This window comes from Chanos chanos, chromosome 4 (genome assembly GCF_902362185.1).
Source record: "Chanos chanos chromosome 4, fChaCha1.1, whole genome shotgun sequence".
In the NCBI taxonomy this organism is placed as follows: domain Eukaryota; kingdom Metazoa; phylum Chordata; class Actinopteri; order Gonorynchiformes; family Chanidae; genus Chanos; species Chanos chanos.
In genome coordinates this window covers 52,597,364-52,614,444 of record NC_044498.1, presented here as the reverse complement: position 1 = coordinate 52,614,444, position 17,081 = coordinate 52,597,364, and the positions used below count along the sequence as shown (strand labels likewise).

Sequence of the window (17,081 nt, the reverse complement as noted above, 5' to 3'; positions counted from 1 at the left end):
TGACAATAAGTGATGGTAAAGAAGCTCCCTTTAATTCCTGGGCTGGAAGCAGTGGTCTCCTATAGTTCATGTTCAGCTGGAGGCTATAATAGAAGCATCACAGGCACTTAAAAGACATTTAACATGGACATAAAACCGTGTACACAGTCATGCAATGATACAACATGGCAAACAAGGCCTTGAGGTTTTGATTAACATACAGAGGAGCTGTAGAGGCATGGTCTACATTACGTTCAGCCAGTCTGCTGCCTACTCTAACCCCCATCTCCACACCCAACGCTCGTGCAACAGAAATAAAAGGGAACTGACTTTAGCATCGTAGAGTTTATATGTACAGTCTTTATATAAATATACACATCTTCCCACTTCCAACCTTTTTTTTTTCTCCTTTTCCTTTATTTTGGCTTTAACTATCAAGCTTCTCCACAATGTTTGCGGAAGAGGGTAAAGCCATCCAGTTTGCATAAACACTATCATTGGCATATCTTGTAAAGACTGGGTTAGTGGCATCGAGTCTGCTGAGTGGTACCGGGCTCTTCTCGGGCCAGTTCGGGTATGACATGCCTAAAAACGAAAACACGTCATTTTTTCTGCTCTGAGGAAGCAAAAGGTAGAGTGTAGACAGTAAGGCTCTCAAAAGAAACTCGCTTTCACCCGGCGGGCTTTGAGTAGCAACGTAGCGTTAAGGGTAATCTTGGTGCCTGGTTTGAGACGAAAATTAAAATGCAATGTGAACACAAAGGGTGTCCTTGGTCCCAAAACATCTGTGGAGTATTTATGCATTCCTGCAGGTACTCCCACTGGAATGACATTAATCCTGTCTGGTTAGCCTTGGCGTCAAATGTCAAATTATGTAGAGGACAGAACAAACTGAAGGACAATGAAGGATTTTTTTTAAATGTTGTACGTTGTCCTCCCTGAGTAAAAATTTTTTTTTGGGGGGGGAGAATATGCATAGAAACTGTATCACCAGTACCCTCTTTATTGCTAAATATCCCCTGTATTAACTAAGGACTAGATGTCAATCATAGGGAATTTCTATAGGAAAAAAGAACACGTTTCTTATATGTGAGTTTAGTTCAAAAGCCTTACTGTTTCTCTATAAAGCACTATAGTATATCAGACTACTCCTTATTACTGTGTCCATTTCATTACAGGTACCATAAAAACAGCATGTCATGAAAAACCAAATGGATTTATTTGGCTGGGACCTGTTTCCAATGTGAAGCTAATCTGAACTGCTGACCCTTAGAAATTTATAAGTTGACGTCTGTCTTAAAAAAAAAAAAAATTCATATTGTCCAGTATATCTCCCCAGATCAACAAAATAAATATGAATATTTTTTTTTTTTCAGAATTGCACTGCAGATTACCAATAGAAATACCGAAACATTTCAGCTTCTAACATCAGTTTTATCAGTATTAATTTGGTACTTCTCATGTACATCAGAAGCAGGTCCAAATTAAAACCAGACACTCAAACCCTTATTCCGCATTCTACCCCATTACCTCCTTACCGCTTTACTTTTTTGTTGTTTTTAAAAACGGGCAGTTTTCAGAGCTGTCTGGCTAGCATGGCGTTAGCATCAAGACAATACTTTCCCCCTTAAGCAAAGCTAACAGAAACAAACACATGTCCCGCCTCCTGTCTTAGAATCGAGTAAATGCATGTGAAATTCTACCATAGAGCTTGTTCTCAATCCATGTGGAGGGGAGTGTGCGAGGGAGAGGGGTGTTACTACAGTCCACTAAGGGCGTGTCCTCTTCAGAGAGGGCGTCGTCATACAGCAGGGCGTCGGCAGGAGTCGAGGCTGCGAGGTCCAGATAGTCCTTACAGAACCAGACCAGGACACAGTTATGAAACATCTCATTATTCACGTTAATTAGAGAAACAGCCAAAGTAAATCATACTGTTTAAATCTGAAGGTCATTTAAATCTAAAGTTTTAATTTTAAAGCTTCTTTTAAAAAAAATCTTTTTCGATTGCACAACTGCTACTGAATCACTGAAATAATGCACTGTAAAGAGCAGCTCAATATGACATATGAAGTCAACTCATTTAAAATCATATTTAAAATCTTATTAATATGAATAATGATGCATGTTTTAGAGAGTGGTTTAAAGAGAGGAATAAAAATACAAGATGGACAGCCAAATGTCTTGGAGAGCTTTGTTTCGAGTGTTTAGTAAAAGCTGATTTCTGTAAAGGCAGGAGTGACATCGGATTATGCCCCAGCAATGATGGAGTTCAGATTGAGACCTGATCCACCCAGGGCCATTACTCACTGTAATGTGATCTATGAGATTTGATCTATTACAGACTAACTGAAATGTGATGTGTGAGATTTTATCTATTACAGACTAACTGTAATGTGATCTATGAGATTTGATCTATTACAGACTAACTGAAATGTGATCTATGAGATTTGATCTATTACAGACTAACTGTAATGTGATCTATGAGATTTGATCCATTACAGACTAACTGAAATGTGATCTATGAGATTTGATCTATTACAGACTACCTGAAATGTGATGTGTGAGATTTGATCTATTACAGACTAACTGAAATGTGATGTGTGAGATTTGATCTATTACAGACTAACTGAAATGTGATCTATGAGATTTGATCTATTACAGACTAACTGAAATGTGATCTATGAGATTTGATCTATTACAGACTAACTGAAATGTGATCTTATAGATCAGTCAGATCCAGTCAGAACCATTACTCACTATAATGTGATCAATTACATGCGATCCATTACAGACTGTAATGTCACTGTAATGTCATCTATGCCAGCTGATCCAGTCAGGACCATTACCCACTGTAGGACTGTTACTTACTGTAATGAGATTCATGAGACCTGATCCATTACAGACCCACTGTAATGTGATCTATGAGATCCAGTCAGAACCATTCTCACTGTAATGTGATCTATGAGATCCAACCAGGACCGTTCTCACTGTAATGTGATCTATGAGATCCAGTCAGAACCATTCTCACTGTAATGTGATCTATGAGATCCAGTCAGAACCATTCTTACTGTAATGTGATCTATGAGATCCAACCAGGACTGTTCTCACTGTAATGTGATCTATGAGATCCAGTCAGAACCATTCTCACTGTAATGTGATCTATGAGATCCAGTCAGAACCGTTCTCACTGTAATGTGATCTATGAGATCCAACCAGGACCGTTCTCACTGTAATGTGATCTATGAGATCTAGTCAGAACCATTCTCACTGTAATGTGATCTATGAGATCCAGTCAGAACCATTCTCACTGTAATGTGATCTATGAGATCCAGTCAGAACCGTTCTCACTGTAATGTGATCTATGAGATCCAGTCAGAACCATTCTCACTGTAATGTGATCTATGAGATCCAACCAGGACCGTTCTCACTGTAATGTGATCTATGAGATCCAGTCAGAACCGTTCTCACTGTAATGTGATCTATGAGATCCAACCAGGACCGTTCTCACTGTAATGTGATCTATGAGATCTAACCAGGACCGTTACTCACTGTTTTGTGATCTATAAGAGCTGATGAGCTACTCAGAATGAAGTGTAAAATCACACATGCTCTTAAGCACCAGCTGTCTAATTATGGAAATTGTTAATCATAAAGACCCTGATGGGCCTGTCACATGACCAAAGAAAACATGACATTCACTAAATCAATAAATAAAACAATAAATCACAATTCATATTTGAGTGAGGAAGCTATTACATGTACTGCACTGTTTGGCTTGTCAGCACATGTTTAGACACAGACCCTTCTGTCGTTCTGTGCAAAGTGAAAAAGTCTGGAGTCAATATCTAGCAGATGCTGCTTTCTGTACCTGTGTGTTAATGTGTGTGTGTGTGTGTGAGAGAGAGAGAGAGAGAGAAAGATAAAAAGCAGGAGAGAGACAGAGAGCAGAAGAAAGAAAGAAAGAAAGGGACTCTTACCCTGCTTTTCACCATCATCTTTTCCAGTTCTTTGCTGATCTCTGAGAAGGTGGGTCGTTTGTCTGGTTCCTGTTTCCAGCAGCGCAGCATCAGACTGTACCTGTGGGCAGTGGAATCCCATACATTTCAAATGAGACAGTTCCCTTAGTGATTTCTATCAGTTAAACATCTTCAAACAGACAAATTCTGTGTGTGTGTTTAAACCACTTTTTTATTTTTTTTTTAAATAAACTATACTGCTATTATTTGTGTCAGTTGTAATCTTTGTCACTTCAGCACTGATGTTGGAAATGGAAAATGTCTGCAGGAGAAAGCCTGAGAGGAGCGGTTTCATAGCTGCCGCAGACAGCGGGAGACCTGTGCGTCAGGGCTTGATTTCTGTATTGTCTCTAAGCTTTACACAGGGTTAATGGTTTTAGAAGAACAGAGAGTGACAGTGAACACACATTTCTTCAGAGCAGTTCTCTGGTCTCTCCATGCGGTAACCCGTCTTCAGAAGGTTAAAGAGCCGCTCAGGGGCAATGCCTGGGTACGGGTTCCCTCCCAGAGTCACTATCTCCCACAGCAAGACTCCGAAAGACCAACTGTCCTCAGAGACAGAGAGAGAGAGAGAGAGAGAGAGAGAGAGACAGAGAGAGAGAGAGAGAGAGAGATTGAAGATTGTTTGAAAATTAGTATCACCTGATCCTGCATTGTAAACAAGCCCATGGTAAACTGTCACAGAAATGAGTGAGAGAGTGTATAAATAAATGAGTGAGAGAGTGTATGAATGAATGAATAGATGAATGAGAGAGCTTAGACGGTCATACACATCCACGGAGACTCACTCACTCATACTGATAAACACTTTAAAAGCAAAGGCATGTAGGTTATGTGTGGATCTGTCTGTTCAGTGCACTGCTGTTTGTGTTAACTTACACATCACTTTGTGTGGTGTAAATATGGTCAAACAGAGACTCTATAGCCATCCACTTCACGGGAATGCGACCCTGTAAAATCAAACGAAACGTGACAAACATGCCGTCTACTGACAGTATTATGGGATGCTCATATAATTCTCAGATGTGTTAGAATTTGACACAGTCTCCAAGCAGCATCTACCTTGCTCCTCTTCACGTATGAATCTTCTTCGTAGACGTCACGAGACAGACCAAAGTCAGATATCTTCATCTTCCGCCCCTCTGCCACGAGGACATTTCTCGCCGCAAGGTCTCGGTGAACAAGCTATAAAAATATAAAATGTCATCAGTGCTTGGAGAAGAACAGATTAATCATGGGCATTTCTTTTAAAAAGCAAACAGGTTTCTGACATCAAGAGCTGTTCTGTTCCACTAACATTCTCTCCTCCACTGGCTATGATTCATACTGTCTCAGTGACTGTTTGGTTTAGCCTGATGGAGCTCCTCCATCATCACCCCACCTTCATCTCAGCCAGGTACTGCATTCCTCTGGAGATCTGCCAGGCGAAGGAGATGAGATCGCCCATGGTCAGAGCCCGCTCGTCTGGGTTTTCCAGGTAGCTGGAGTTGCGGTTGGCGTCACTGCCCATGTAACTGGGCCCCACTTTTCGGCTCTCCCGCAGGAAGTTACGTAGCGACCCGTACTTGGCATATTCAACGATAAGGTACAGTGGACCTGGAGGAATATCAGAACAGACTTATTAAAACCGAGAGAAGACAGCATGTGGAGTCTCACTGGTGATTATGAGCAGGAGGAAAATGTAAATGAAGTTAAGCTCTTACCATCCTGGCTGCAGGCTCCATACATCTTTATAACGTGTGGGTGGTTGACCTGTTTAAGCAGCGTGAACTCTGACAGAAGGTCACGGAGTTCACTGTGAGAAGCGTTTTCTGTGGTAAACACAGAGACACATTACTACAGAGTTTAATTTAGTCATAATTTATTTATGAATGCATGGAAGAAGATAAAAAGTCAAATTGTTACATCATAATTGTCCATTACATGGAAAATCATATGAACTGTAATAATTTTGGGACAAGTTACTCTGGGAATTTATGCACTGGTTTTGGGTTAGACAGCTGATGGAACATGGAGAATAGTTATTGAAATCTACCTGATGTGCTAGATCCTCACGGACCGATACTCACCTTTTAACATTTTAACAGCCACTGTTGTATATCCAGCTTTTCCTTTCAGACGGAATGCTGTAGCCTTGACAACCTTTCCAAACTCGCCTTCACCAAGAGTTTTACCCAGGACTAGATTCTTCCGTGGGAATTCCCATTTTGGATCTTCCTGTTAACAGAAAACAAAATGCAATGTATAATATAATATAATATAATATAATATAATATAATATAATATAATATAATATAATATAATATAATATAATATAATACATCAATATCTACAAATCAGACACAAAAAGCAAACAAACAAGCAAACAAACAAACAAAAAAAGCAAACAGACAGACAGACAGACAGACAGACAAACTTACCGGGATTTTAAAGGTGTCAATGGCCACCTGGTTCTCCACAGAGTCCAAGGAAGCCCGGCGAACATTATTGGCTGAGTAACTGATGGGGTAGGACTGGGCGGGTCTACGGAAAGTCATCTCTGCCGAGGCTATGGGCGGCTTGGGCGAGGTCTTGTGGTAGCGATGGATGAAGTAAGAGGAGAGGAGGATGGAGACAATGAAAGAGAGGAGCACAGCCGTGGCTATGATGGTCTTACACATGTCATCACAGATAGCCTCTGTACAGGAGAACCGCAGAGAGAGAGAGAACATTTAATACAGGTCTCTATAGAGGAGAACCACAGAGACAGAGAGAACATTTAATACAGGTCTCTGTACAGGAGAACCGCAGAGAGAGAGAGAACATTTAATACAGGTCTCTGTAGAGGAGAACCGCAGAGCCAGAGAGAACATTTAATACAGGTCTCTGAAGAGGAGAACCAGAGAACATAATGTTATGCTCAGTCCTTAATCATGTCTATTTGAATTTTCGGTGGCGCCGTGATTCGGGTCAGGGGAAGGAACTCACAGACATCTCCCACTCACCCTCAGCGTCATCCTTTTCACAGTAACATTTCTCTGAGAAGCAGTAACAGGTTCCATATCCAGCTTTGATCCCCAACATCAGACCTCTCTCATGGCCTCCGATGATTGGCTCACCTAGTCAGCACACACAGACGTTACCACAGACAACTCTCACCTTAACTACAATATCACTTACACACACACACGAACACACACACACACATTACCACAGACAACATTCATCTTCACTACAATAACACACACACACATTACCACAGACAACTCTCACCTTAATTACAATAACACACACACACATTACTACAGACAACTCTCACCTTAACTACAATAACACACACACACATTACTACAGACTACTCTCACCTTAACTACAATAACACACACACACACACTACTATAGACAACTCAAACCTTAACTACAATTACACACACACACACACACACATTACTACAGACAACTCTCACCTTAACCACAATAACACAGACATTACTACAGGACTGGACTGGACTGGACTGGACTGGACTGGAAAGGACTGGACTGGACTAGCATGGACTGGACTGGTAAATGAGAGCGATGCCATCGAGGCCCAAACCCAGTGTCCAGATCCAAACCCAGCGTCCAAGTCCAAACCCAGCAGTATCAACTTACTGGTGCAGTCCTGAGGACATATGGACATGTCTTTACTCTCGATGACATCACAGACGCCGTCTGGGCATGTGCGAAGGTCTGGCGAGCAAGTGGAGTAGTTTCTCGATATCCCTAAAACACAGATATTTTACTATGCATGACTGATCATGACTAATCAACTGAAATACTGAAAAGGATAACAGAAACAATAAAACACCTGAGACATTGTTTCTTACTAATATTACAATATCCAGTAAACGTAAAGAAAACATGTGATCTTGTGTTGTGATTGTTGAGGTTCTTTGTGCATTGTGATTGTTGAGGTTCCATGTGCAGTAACAGAGGTTTAAAATAAAGAGATCATCGGGAACCTTTCTCAGTGCCTTGTCTCCACTGGCATTTTCCCGAAGGTGTTCCAAGGCCTCGGAATACCTCACACTCCTTACGCTGTCTCCTCTCGGCACATGATAGGAAATGCTTCTCCTCTACATCACCTTTATCCACTGCACAGAAACACCACACAGAGTCAAATAAACAGTGTCTCACAATAACACCACACAGAGTCAAATAAACAGTGTCTCACAATAACACCACACAGAGTCAAATAAACAATGACTCTCAGCAACACCACACAGAGTCAAATAAACAATGTCTCACAATAACACCACACAGAGTCAAATAAACAGTGTCTCACAATAACACCACACAGAGTCAAATAAACAATGACTCTCAGCAACACCACACAGAGTCAAATAAACAATGTCTCACAATAACACCACAGAGTCAAATAAACAGTGTCTCACAATAACACCACACAGAGTCAAATAAACAATGTCTCTCAGCAACACCACACAGAGTCAAATAAACAGTGTCTACAGCAACACCACACAGAGTCAAATAAACAGTGTCTCACAGCAACACCACACAGAGTCAAATAAACAACGTCTCACAATAACACCACACAGAGTTAAATAAACAATGTCTCACAATAACACCACACAGAGTCAAATAAACAATGTCTCACAGCAACACCACACAGAGTCAAATAAACAATGTCTCACAATAACACCACACAGAGTTAAATAAACAATGTCTCACAATAACACCACACAGAGTCAAATAAACAATGTCTCACAGCAACACCACACAGAGTCAAATAAACAGTGTCTCACAATAACACCACACAGAGTCAAATAAACAGTATCTCACAGAAACACCACATAGAGTCAAATAAACAGTGTCTACAGCAACACCACACAGAGTCAAATAAACAGTGTCTCACAATAACACCACACAGAGTCAAATAAACAATGTCTATCAGCAACACCACACAGAGTCAAATAAACAGTGTCTACAGCAACACCACACAGAGTCAAATAAACAGTGTCTCACAGCAACACCACACAGAGTCAAATAAACAGTGTCTACAGCAACACCACACAGAGTCAAATAAACAGTGTCTACAGCAACACCACACAGAGTCAAATAAACAGTGTCTCACAATAACACCACACAGAGTCAAATAAACAATGTCTATCAGCAACACTACACAGAGTCAAACAGACATTTCACAATAACACCACACAGAGTCAAATAAACAGTGTCTACAGCAACACCACACAGAGTCAAATAAACAGTGTCTCACAATAACACCACACAGAGTCAAATAAACAATGTCTATCAGCAACACTACACAGAGTCAAACAGACGTTTCACAATAACACCACACAGAGTCAAATAAACAATGTCTCACAGCAACACCACACAGAGTCGAATAAACAATGTCTCACAGCAACACCACACAGAGTCAAATACACAACATTCACACTAATCCTATGACTTCAGCCCCTCTTCTTAACCTTGGGGCTTATTGTCCTTTTTTTCTTGTGCTTATTTTGGAATAAAAAATAACCTGTAAAAAATAACCTGCAAAGAAAGCCGTCAGTGTGTGAGTGAGAGACAACAGACTGAATCTGGAGAGAAAGCTTACATTCTCCCTCAAACACGATGATGAGCTGAGTTTTCGCCTGGAGCTGTTTCTGCTGCTCCTGCGCAATAACCAGGTACTGCAGCTCCGTACACTCAGGCCTGCGGAGAGGATCCGTGTCGTTCACGAAGAGCACCCCCGACATGTTCGTCAGACTCCTGGCCACTCCCACCGCCGCGTAACATGACTGCACACTCGCAGACACGTTCTTCTCTACTATGGCCAGCTGGTATCCAATATCAATTCCCTGGAACTTGAGGCAGTTGTCAACGCAGATTTTCCCGGTCTGAAAGCAAACAACGGACCTATTCAAGCACCGGTGACAAGCGTGAGTGAAAATCAAGATCAGAAAAGGCTCCTATGTGTGTGTGTGTAAGTGAAGATATGGCTATAATGAAAAGTATCTACAGTAAATTCAGTCTTTCCTAGTGATACTATCAATTAAAAAAGCTTTGAGACTTACACAGAATCACAGACATATCCAAACATTGCTCAGAGAAAAGTGTACGACTGATCAGTTACATAGCTAGCTTGACTTCATGTAATCAGCCATAAATATATTGCACATAACTGAATATATGACTCTGGCTTACTAGGCATTGCATAGTGCGTTCTGCTACCACTGTGATGCTGAACTGAACGGTAGCGGCGCTCTGTGTTTGTGTCCTGGTTATGTGCACATCCAGACACATTTCCATTGATTATGAGAGCCTGGGTGACATGAAAATGAACTAGGGACTTCGTGAACAGAGGACAGAGGGAGCCAGCAGTGTCACCTGTGCGTAGGCTGTGGATCTACGATTCACGGTGTAAACGTAGGTGCTGTTGGAGAAGCGGATGGGCACCGGGAGGATGGTGACATTGAAATGCAGCATGACTGTCCCGTCAGGACCTGGGAATGTGGTGTCATTCACCAGGTAGTCCAGCTGGAAGGTACGGTTCTCCGTCACTGACATATTCTTGCTCAGGATGAGCTCTGGAGGACATAAGGACATGGTTTCACTTCCTGTTTCACCTCAGGAAATAAGCAATAATAGTTTCACTTCACACACATCTGAGTGTGAAGTATTTTACACCACTGAAGCATTAAGGCCGTCAGTGAATACTGTGGAGAGCAATGTAAGTCTGTGGAGAGGACAGTTTTCGGGATTGATAGCTACACACACACACACACACACACACACACACACACTGTGTTTTGTCACTCTTTGATCCCTAAACACACAGACAGTGTTTGATTTTAACAAGATCTCTTGATGATGATTTTAACAAGATGATTTTAACAGGATCTCTTGATGAGAATTTAAAAGAGATTATTGCAAACGTCCAGAGTATCGTAAGTGTTCTGAGTACTGTAAGTGTTCTGAGTATCGTAAGCGTTCTGAGTAATATAAGCATTCCGAGTATTATAAGCGTTCTGAGCATCATAAGCTTTCTGTTCCTTTGGTACAGTGAGGGATATTTCTTACTGTATTCGTGGACTGTGCCCCGGATGTTGCCGAAGATGGCTTTTTCTTCTCTGAATGTGTGTTGGATTGTGAATGACTCCTTAATCCAGGAATCGTTTGTCATCAAGTTTCCTACAAATTTGTTCTGACTCTGGTCCTTTGGAAAAATAGGTGTTGTGTCTCTGTCATAGACAGACAGGTTACCAAATATGGCTCCCTGCAAAGAAACCATCAGTATGAATGAATGAGCGGACACACTACATTACATGTTACATTGTTACATTGTTACATTACAAATTACGTCTTACTCTCTGACATATACAAAGTGCATGTGCATTCAAAAAATCAGATGGCCATAACTAGAAGAAGGCTAATTAAGAAACAGAGCCCAAAGGATCCTTAATTACATATTTGTAACTACTATATAGTGATGTATGCTCAGTAATTATGATATGTTCTCATAACATCCATCTAAAACATTTGAAAAACATAGTTTTATAGTTTTAAATGTTAATGTATGAGTTTACAGTGCTATGCTTATATGGTGAAGAATAGTTTTTCTGGTGTGTCTGAATGACCTTATGACCTTTAGATGTCACGGACTGCATTAACCAATGAATGAGCAGAGACGCCGCTGACCTCATTGCGAATGAACTCCACCACCACTTCCTGCGTGTCCGTCCCGTTCACGTAGGGGGGGTTGTCGTCCTCGTCATAGATGTTCACGTGGAGGGGAACAAACAGCTCGTGAAATTTGTCTTCCGTTTGAACGCGACACACAATCTCCAGCCGGTACACTTCTTTCTCCTCACGGTCCACGGAAGCTTTCACCATCAGCTCTGAGGTCGTGTCGTTAACGACAAACGGCACAGGAGACTCTACGGCCAAGAGAAACCATTTACAGACAATTACACTCTGCAGATTTACAGGGCAGCTTTGAAGACATTCACGAGGCTTACAACAGCGTAACTCTGGCATCAAGCCAACAGTTTGTTTTCCTTAAAATTACTCCACTGAGTAGGCTGTGACAGGAGAGCACAGGAGGGTACTGGGTCAAATTATGTACTGTACTGAGTGAAACTGTATGTTAATGAGACAGACGGTGATGAGATCTAATGAGACATTTCTCTGCCGGAAACACAGGTGATTTCTGTGTCTGCTTCTCTTCGGCAGTTTACGATATGATTACTCATCACCCCAAGCACGGACCACACAGACTGACAAATGAGTGCTTATTCTCTTTTTCTTAGGGGCTTAGACATAACCAGATAATTACTGTAACCCCAGGCCACAGTCAATGCTGAAGCTCAGTGTCTCTGAATATGGAGACGTGACAGTCAGAGATTACACACACACCCGTGTTACGCGCAGTCTGATGAAAGACACAGTAACTTTTATGTCAGTAACTCCAAGATGAATGACACATTTTCATTACCAATGAGGACACATTTCATTGAGAATTCTGTTCACGGCAGATTGGGGGACCATTGCAATCTTACACAGAGTGGAACGGTTTAACCTGGACATTACTGCGAGGACTCTCAGTCAATAAATGTCTCAGTGAAGGGCTAAGCAACAATAAAAGTCAACACACGCTAAGCCATACTGCAAAGACAGACGGACTTTCAAGGATCCATCTCTCAGACCCGAGAGCTGTACTGTGTACCTGCTTCCACGCCGTAGCTGATGTTGTAGTCAGGACACAAGCTCACGCGACTCAGGCGTCTCAGCTGCCTGAGCGGTCCAGGTAAACGGTTCTCCTGAATGTGAGGATTTGAGTCTCTGTCAGGGAAGCACAATTTTTCCAGTGCAATTTGGCCACAGGGGGGCACTGTGGCATTGATGAAGGTAATGCTGATTTCCACTGTAGGCTGGCGCATGCATGTGGCTTCACGGAAAGGCCATGGAACAGCCATTGCTTTCAAGGACAGCTTCCTCAGAGCCTGGGCAGCTCCCCTGTCTGGAGAGAAAGCCCCGACACCAAATGAATTCTCCCTGTCTCCCCCCTCTCTCTCTCTCTCTCTCTCTCTCACACCACGTGGTTTACATGGAGTCAACACAAATTTAAATTAAAGAACATGTCAAAGTTGATCAAAACTAACCTGTAAAATGCACTCAAGCACTCTAAAGAAACCTGCATATATTTTTTGGCTTTTTTAGAATATCCCAGAGTGTTCTAATGAAGCAGATTATGGCTAAGACCTACTTGACATCATCACCTGTTTATTGGTCTATATTTATTGTGTCTCATCAAAAACTAGAAGAATTCTGAGGAACGCTGAGATTCCAACAAACTTCAGTGTTGCCAGGTTCTTGTAACTAAAGACTTCAGGCTGTCTTAACCTTATCAACATAACACAATATCAGTAAACACAACAAATGTTGTGTAAACTCACACAGAGAACCAAAGTCGCTCCATTCCAGCGTTTTGTTCAGGTAGAGGGTTCCCGTGGTTTCATCCAGATGGAACCATGGAATGTAGGACCTCTGCTGTTTGTTCCTCCAGCAGAGGTAATAATGGGCTTGCTCAGTCTCAGTCTCCAGCATGGAGTGGATCTGCAGAATGGGGGTCCCTGCAGGCTGGCCCACATAAACACTCTCAGAGTACTCACTCTGAGGGAAGTACAGTCCCAGGGAACCTGTGGAAAACACACAGACAAACTGCATCAACCATCAGAACAGCAAACTTACACCACCCTTCTCCCTCCATGTTCACCTCCTCTCTGATAACAAACAAACAAACAAACAAACAAACACAGCTCCCCATTTGGCTGCACATTTGGTTGCCAGCCTCCAACCCATGCTTTTGTGACAATGACCATGGGAGAAAACTCAATTTCCAGACTATAATCCACTTTTGCCTAGCTGAGAAATGCGTTCTTTTGTCCAGTACAAACATCTATAACAGCAATACAGGGTGTTTCTCTCGAAAGACGTTCAATCTCAACATTCCAAAGTCATGTCCTGTCATCATCCACTTTGATAAATAAAAACGCTTCAGCAGTGACCCTGTACAACATCCCTCCACACACATATATAGATTATAATGCTTGTCGAAGTACCTCATAAAGAGGTGCGTGTTTGCCTCTCTCTGGGTGTAGGCAGTAAGAGGCATAACAGAGGAGCTTTGTTGACAATTATTTTAAAGCTTGTGTTGTTTTGTGAGAGAATTAAGACTGGTCTTAGGTTTGACATTACGTGGGTATTTTTGTTCATAGTACAAAAGCTACTGTCAAAAGGACCTGGTGAATTTGAATTAAGCTAGGCTAGTATCTGATTTAACGTTTCTATGTTTTTTTTAAATAGAAGATTACGTTGATTTGAACAACACCGGCAGCACAAAAACATTTGTCGGTAAATTTATAGTGCCAACACTGTAATCTTCAAAACTATATGGTTTGGCCAAGCAACCAGTTGGTATTTAGCAAGTCCATCCCGCGGACTGTTAACCATTTCCCTCTCACTAAAACGGTGCGGCTTGACCTTTGACGACACAATGTGTTTACTCTTTTTCCAATGACAGTATTTAATTGATATGTCGCTAGTTTATCTCATCGATAGGCTATATGATATTCCATTCCCCAAACCAGAGCTATAAAAGAGACATATGTACAAACGTGTTACACAATAAATTAATAAACTGCAACCAGCTTTTCCGTTGAAACATCTTTCAACCCCTCAGTCAACGAAAATTGAAACAGCGGCTCGTATGACATTGACGCTGCTCTTTTAATGAATTTCTCATATGGTCAATACAATGTGGTTTCCGCTTCTCCTTGAGTTCACCTTGGGAAGTTTAATTACAGGGTATAACATAATACCGTGACGAAATGAATCGCTACCTGCAGGGCAGGAGGGGGGTGGCTTTATAATCTATAAAACACCATGACGGTCTTACGTGTTTTACCGGAAAATGGAGCCGCGAGTGTTCGGGCTGTAATTATATCCTTGTTGGGTTCCTGTCGGACAACGGTGGGCGGCCACTTAGGAACGCACTAATGTCATTAGCAGACAGTGAAACTAGATTTTCTATTTCTGTTGGTGCAGTTGAGGCTTTGTCTCTGGTTTCAGACATTGATTTAATTTAGCTGTGCTAGGATGACAGGAGGTCGGATTGATGGATAAAACGAGTCTGACCGTCCTGAAGGATGGAGATACACTCAGGTCAGCTCCGAGCCCCTTTATTAAAAGCCTTGTCCAGACAAAAACACACAACAGACACGACTTTTCTTTTCTGTGAGATTACTAGCCACTTCTCCTGTGGTTAATTTTGTTGGCTTTGAGTAGAGTATAAAACTTAAAAAGGAAAATCCATTCGGTTGAAAACAGTCATTCTCAATTACTCGATGAAAAACAGCCACGCACTGTATCTCTTCATAAGTTGTGTTTCATGCTGAATATGAGTTACAGTCTTTATGAATGGGCACTGCCTTTTATTCCTGTCATTTTCCTGTTTTTCTATAGCCATGGGGCTGTAAATCCTGACCACCAGAGAGAGACATTTCCTTGATTCAGTGCTGATGTTCAGCTGCGATGTGAAACATGAGCAGGGAGAGGAACCCTAAAAAACAAAGAGTCCCTGAAGATGAACATGACAGGTGCAAAGCAAGAGACAAAATGCTTTTGGCTCAACGCTCCCGTACAGAGCTCCATTATCGATGACATATTGCTCAGTACCCCAAAAAATATCCAAACCTCCTAATCGACTCTAATCCCACCATGTGCAACGTTTCAACAGCCTGAGACAGATGCGTGTTGAGGAGATCTACCTACATCTACATATCAGGACACTGGTCTAAGCACCGTGTTATTGGGCAGGAAAAAAAACCCCAGGGAAACTTCTGCTACTCGGAGAGCCAAAAGAGCAGAGTTTACACCCCTGGCCGTAATGATTCTCACTGAGTCAATGCAAAAGTCAATGAGTGGCTGCAGCTAGTGAGCCAACAAGTAAGAATTCATTGCTTTTAGTACAGTGTTTAAAACCTAATTTAAATGCATTACAGGCTCTGGACCCTTCAATAATCAAATAAATGCAAAGCAAAAATACCTTCACAATTAAGTGCCAGTGTTAATCGAACCTGTAAATGTATTGAATCTGTGTGTACACGTGAGCGTGTGCGTGTGTGTACACCTGTGTGCGTGCATGTGTGTCTGTCTGCTTGTGTGTATGAGTCGGACAGAGAAGCGTGTATGTGTGTATGTGTGTGTAAGTGTGTGTGTATGTGTGTATGAGTCGGACAGAGAAACATGTATGTGTGTATGTGTGTGTAAGTGTGTGTGTGTGTGTACGTGTGTGTGTGTGTATGTGTGTGTAAGTGTGTATGTGTGTATGAGTTGGACAGAGAAGCGTGTGTGTGTGTGTTTATTTACCTTTAAATTTATAATTATGCAGGTAAGGAATGGCAGGGACAAAAACTGGTCAGTGGTCAGTTATTCCACTGACAGTTTTATAAAAACTACACATCCACAGTCCTCACTCATTTCATCTGCTCACTCTGTGAACAGCTGCACAGTTTCTGACTCAGGAAAACGTCAGTGTCACAACTGAGCCATGCTCTCCTAATTCACCCAGTCAGGAAAGCGTCCTCTGCCCAGCACTGGGCAGACTGGGAGAGATGAGGAGGCATTTTCATGTGCGTGTCCAGTCGCACGAGGATGGGAGTTGGAATAATAAATAAGATATTGTAGAATTCACAGGCTCCTGCTTCACTCTCTAGGATGGCAACAGTGAACCATGTGCAGTCCAATTGGTTAGATCATTCAAAATTCAATTTATTTCCAGGACGGAAGCCAACAGAAAGTAAGCAGTTTATATCACGCTAATTAATTGAGAGCATCCAACCCAGCACAGAGCATAGAGCTGCGGAGTGGCACCGCGGCCACTCCAGAGGTTCTCTGTGGACGGATTTGGGTTTTTCTTCAGTGCGGGAGATGATGTTTTTTAATGGAGAGATGAGATGGTGATCATGGTATGAGTTATCACTTGTTCAGACAGTGCCCGCGGCTTTCCTCTCTCAAAGCCGCAGCGTGGATCACCCACGA

General features: G+C 41.9%; 1 protein-coding gene across 1 annotated transcript in view; it reads right to left on the bottom strand.

The window, feature by feature from the left end:
- Positions 1–406: 406 nt before the first annotated feature.
- ret (ret proto-oncogene receptor tyrosine kinase) overlaps positions 407–17,081 on the bottom strand; it is a 20,743-nt gene continuing 4,068 nt past the window's right edge. The window contains exons 3-21 of the mRNA XM_030772441.1: positions 13,436–13,678; positions 12,706–12,999; positions 11,679–11,917; positions 11,061–11,256; positions 10,368–10,567; positions 9,595–9,877; positions 7,976–8,107; positions 7,626–7,736; positions 6,980–7,093; positions 6,416–6,672; positions 6,065–6,212; positions 5,699–5,806; positions 5,377–5,591; positions 5,058–5,180; positions 4,875–4,945; positions 4,403–4,540; positions 3,957–4,056; positions 1,683–1,830; positions 407–564 (exon numbers count right to left, since the gene is read on the bottom strand). Of these exons, the coding sequence (XP_030628301.1) occupies positions 407–564; positions 1,683–1,830; positions 3,957–4,056; positions 4,403–4,540; positions 4,875–4,945; positions 5,058–5,180; positions 5,377–5,591; positions 5,699–5,806; positions 6,065–6,212; positions 6,416–6,672; positions 6,980–7,093; positions 7,626–7,736; positions 7,976–8,107; positions 9,595–9,877; positions 10,368–10,567; positions 11,061–11,256; positions 11,679–11,917; positions 12,706–12,999; positions 13,436–13,678 (3,278 nt within the window). The remainder of the gene's footprint in view (positions 565–1,682; positions 1,831–3,956; positions 4,057–4,402; positions 4,541–4,874; positions 4,946–5,057; positions 5,181–5,376; positions 5,592–5,698; positions 5,807–6,064; positions 6,213–6,415; positions 6,673–6,979; positions 7,094–7,625; positions 7,737–7,975; positions 8,108–9,594; positions 9,878–10,367; positions 10,568–11,060; positions 11,257–11,678; positions 11,918–12,705; positions 13,000–13,435; positions 13,679–17,081) is intronic.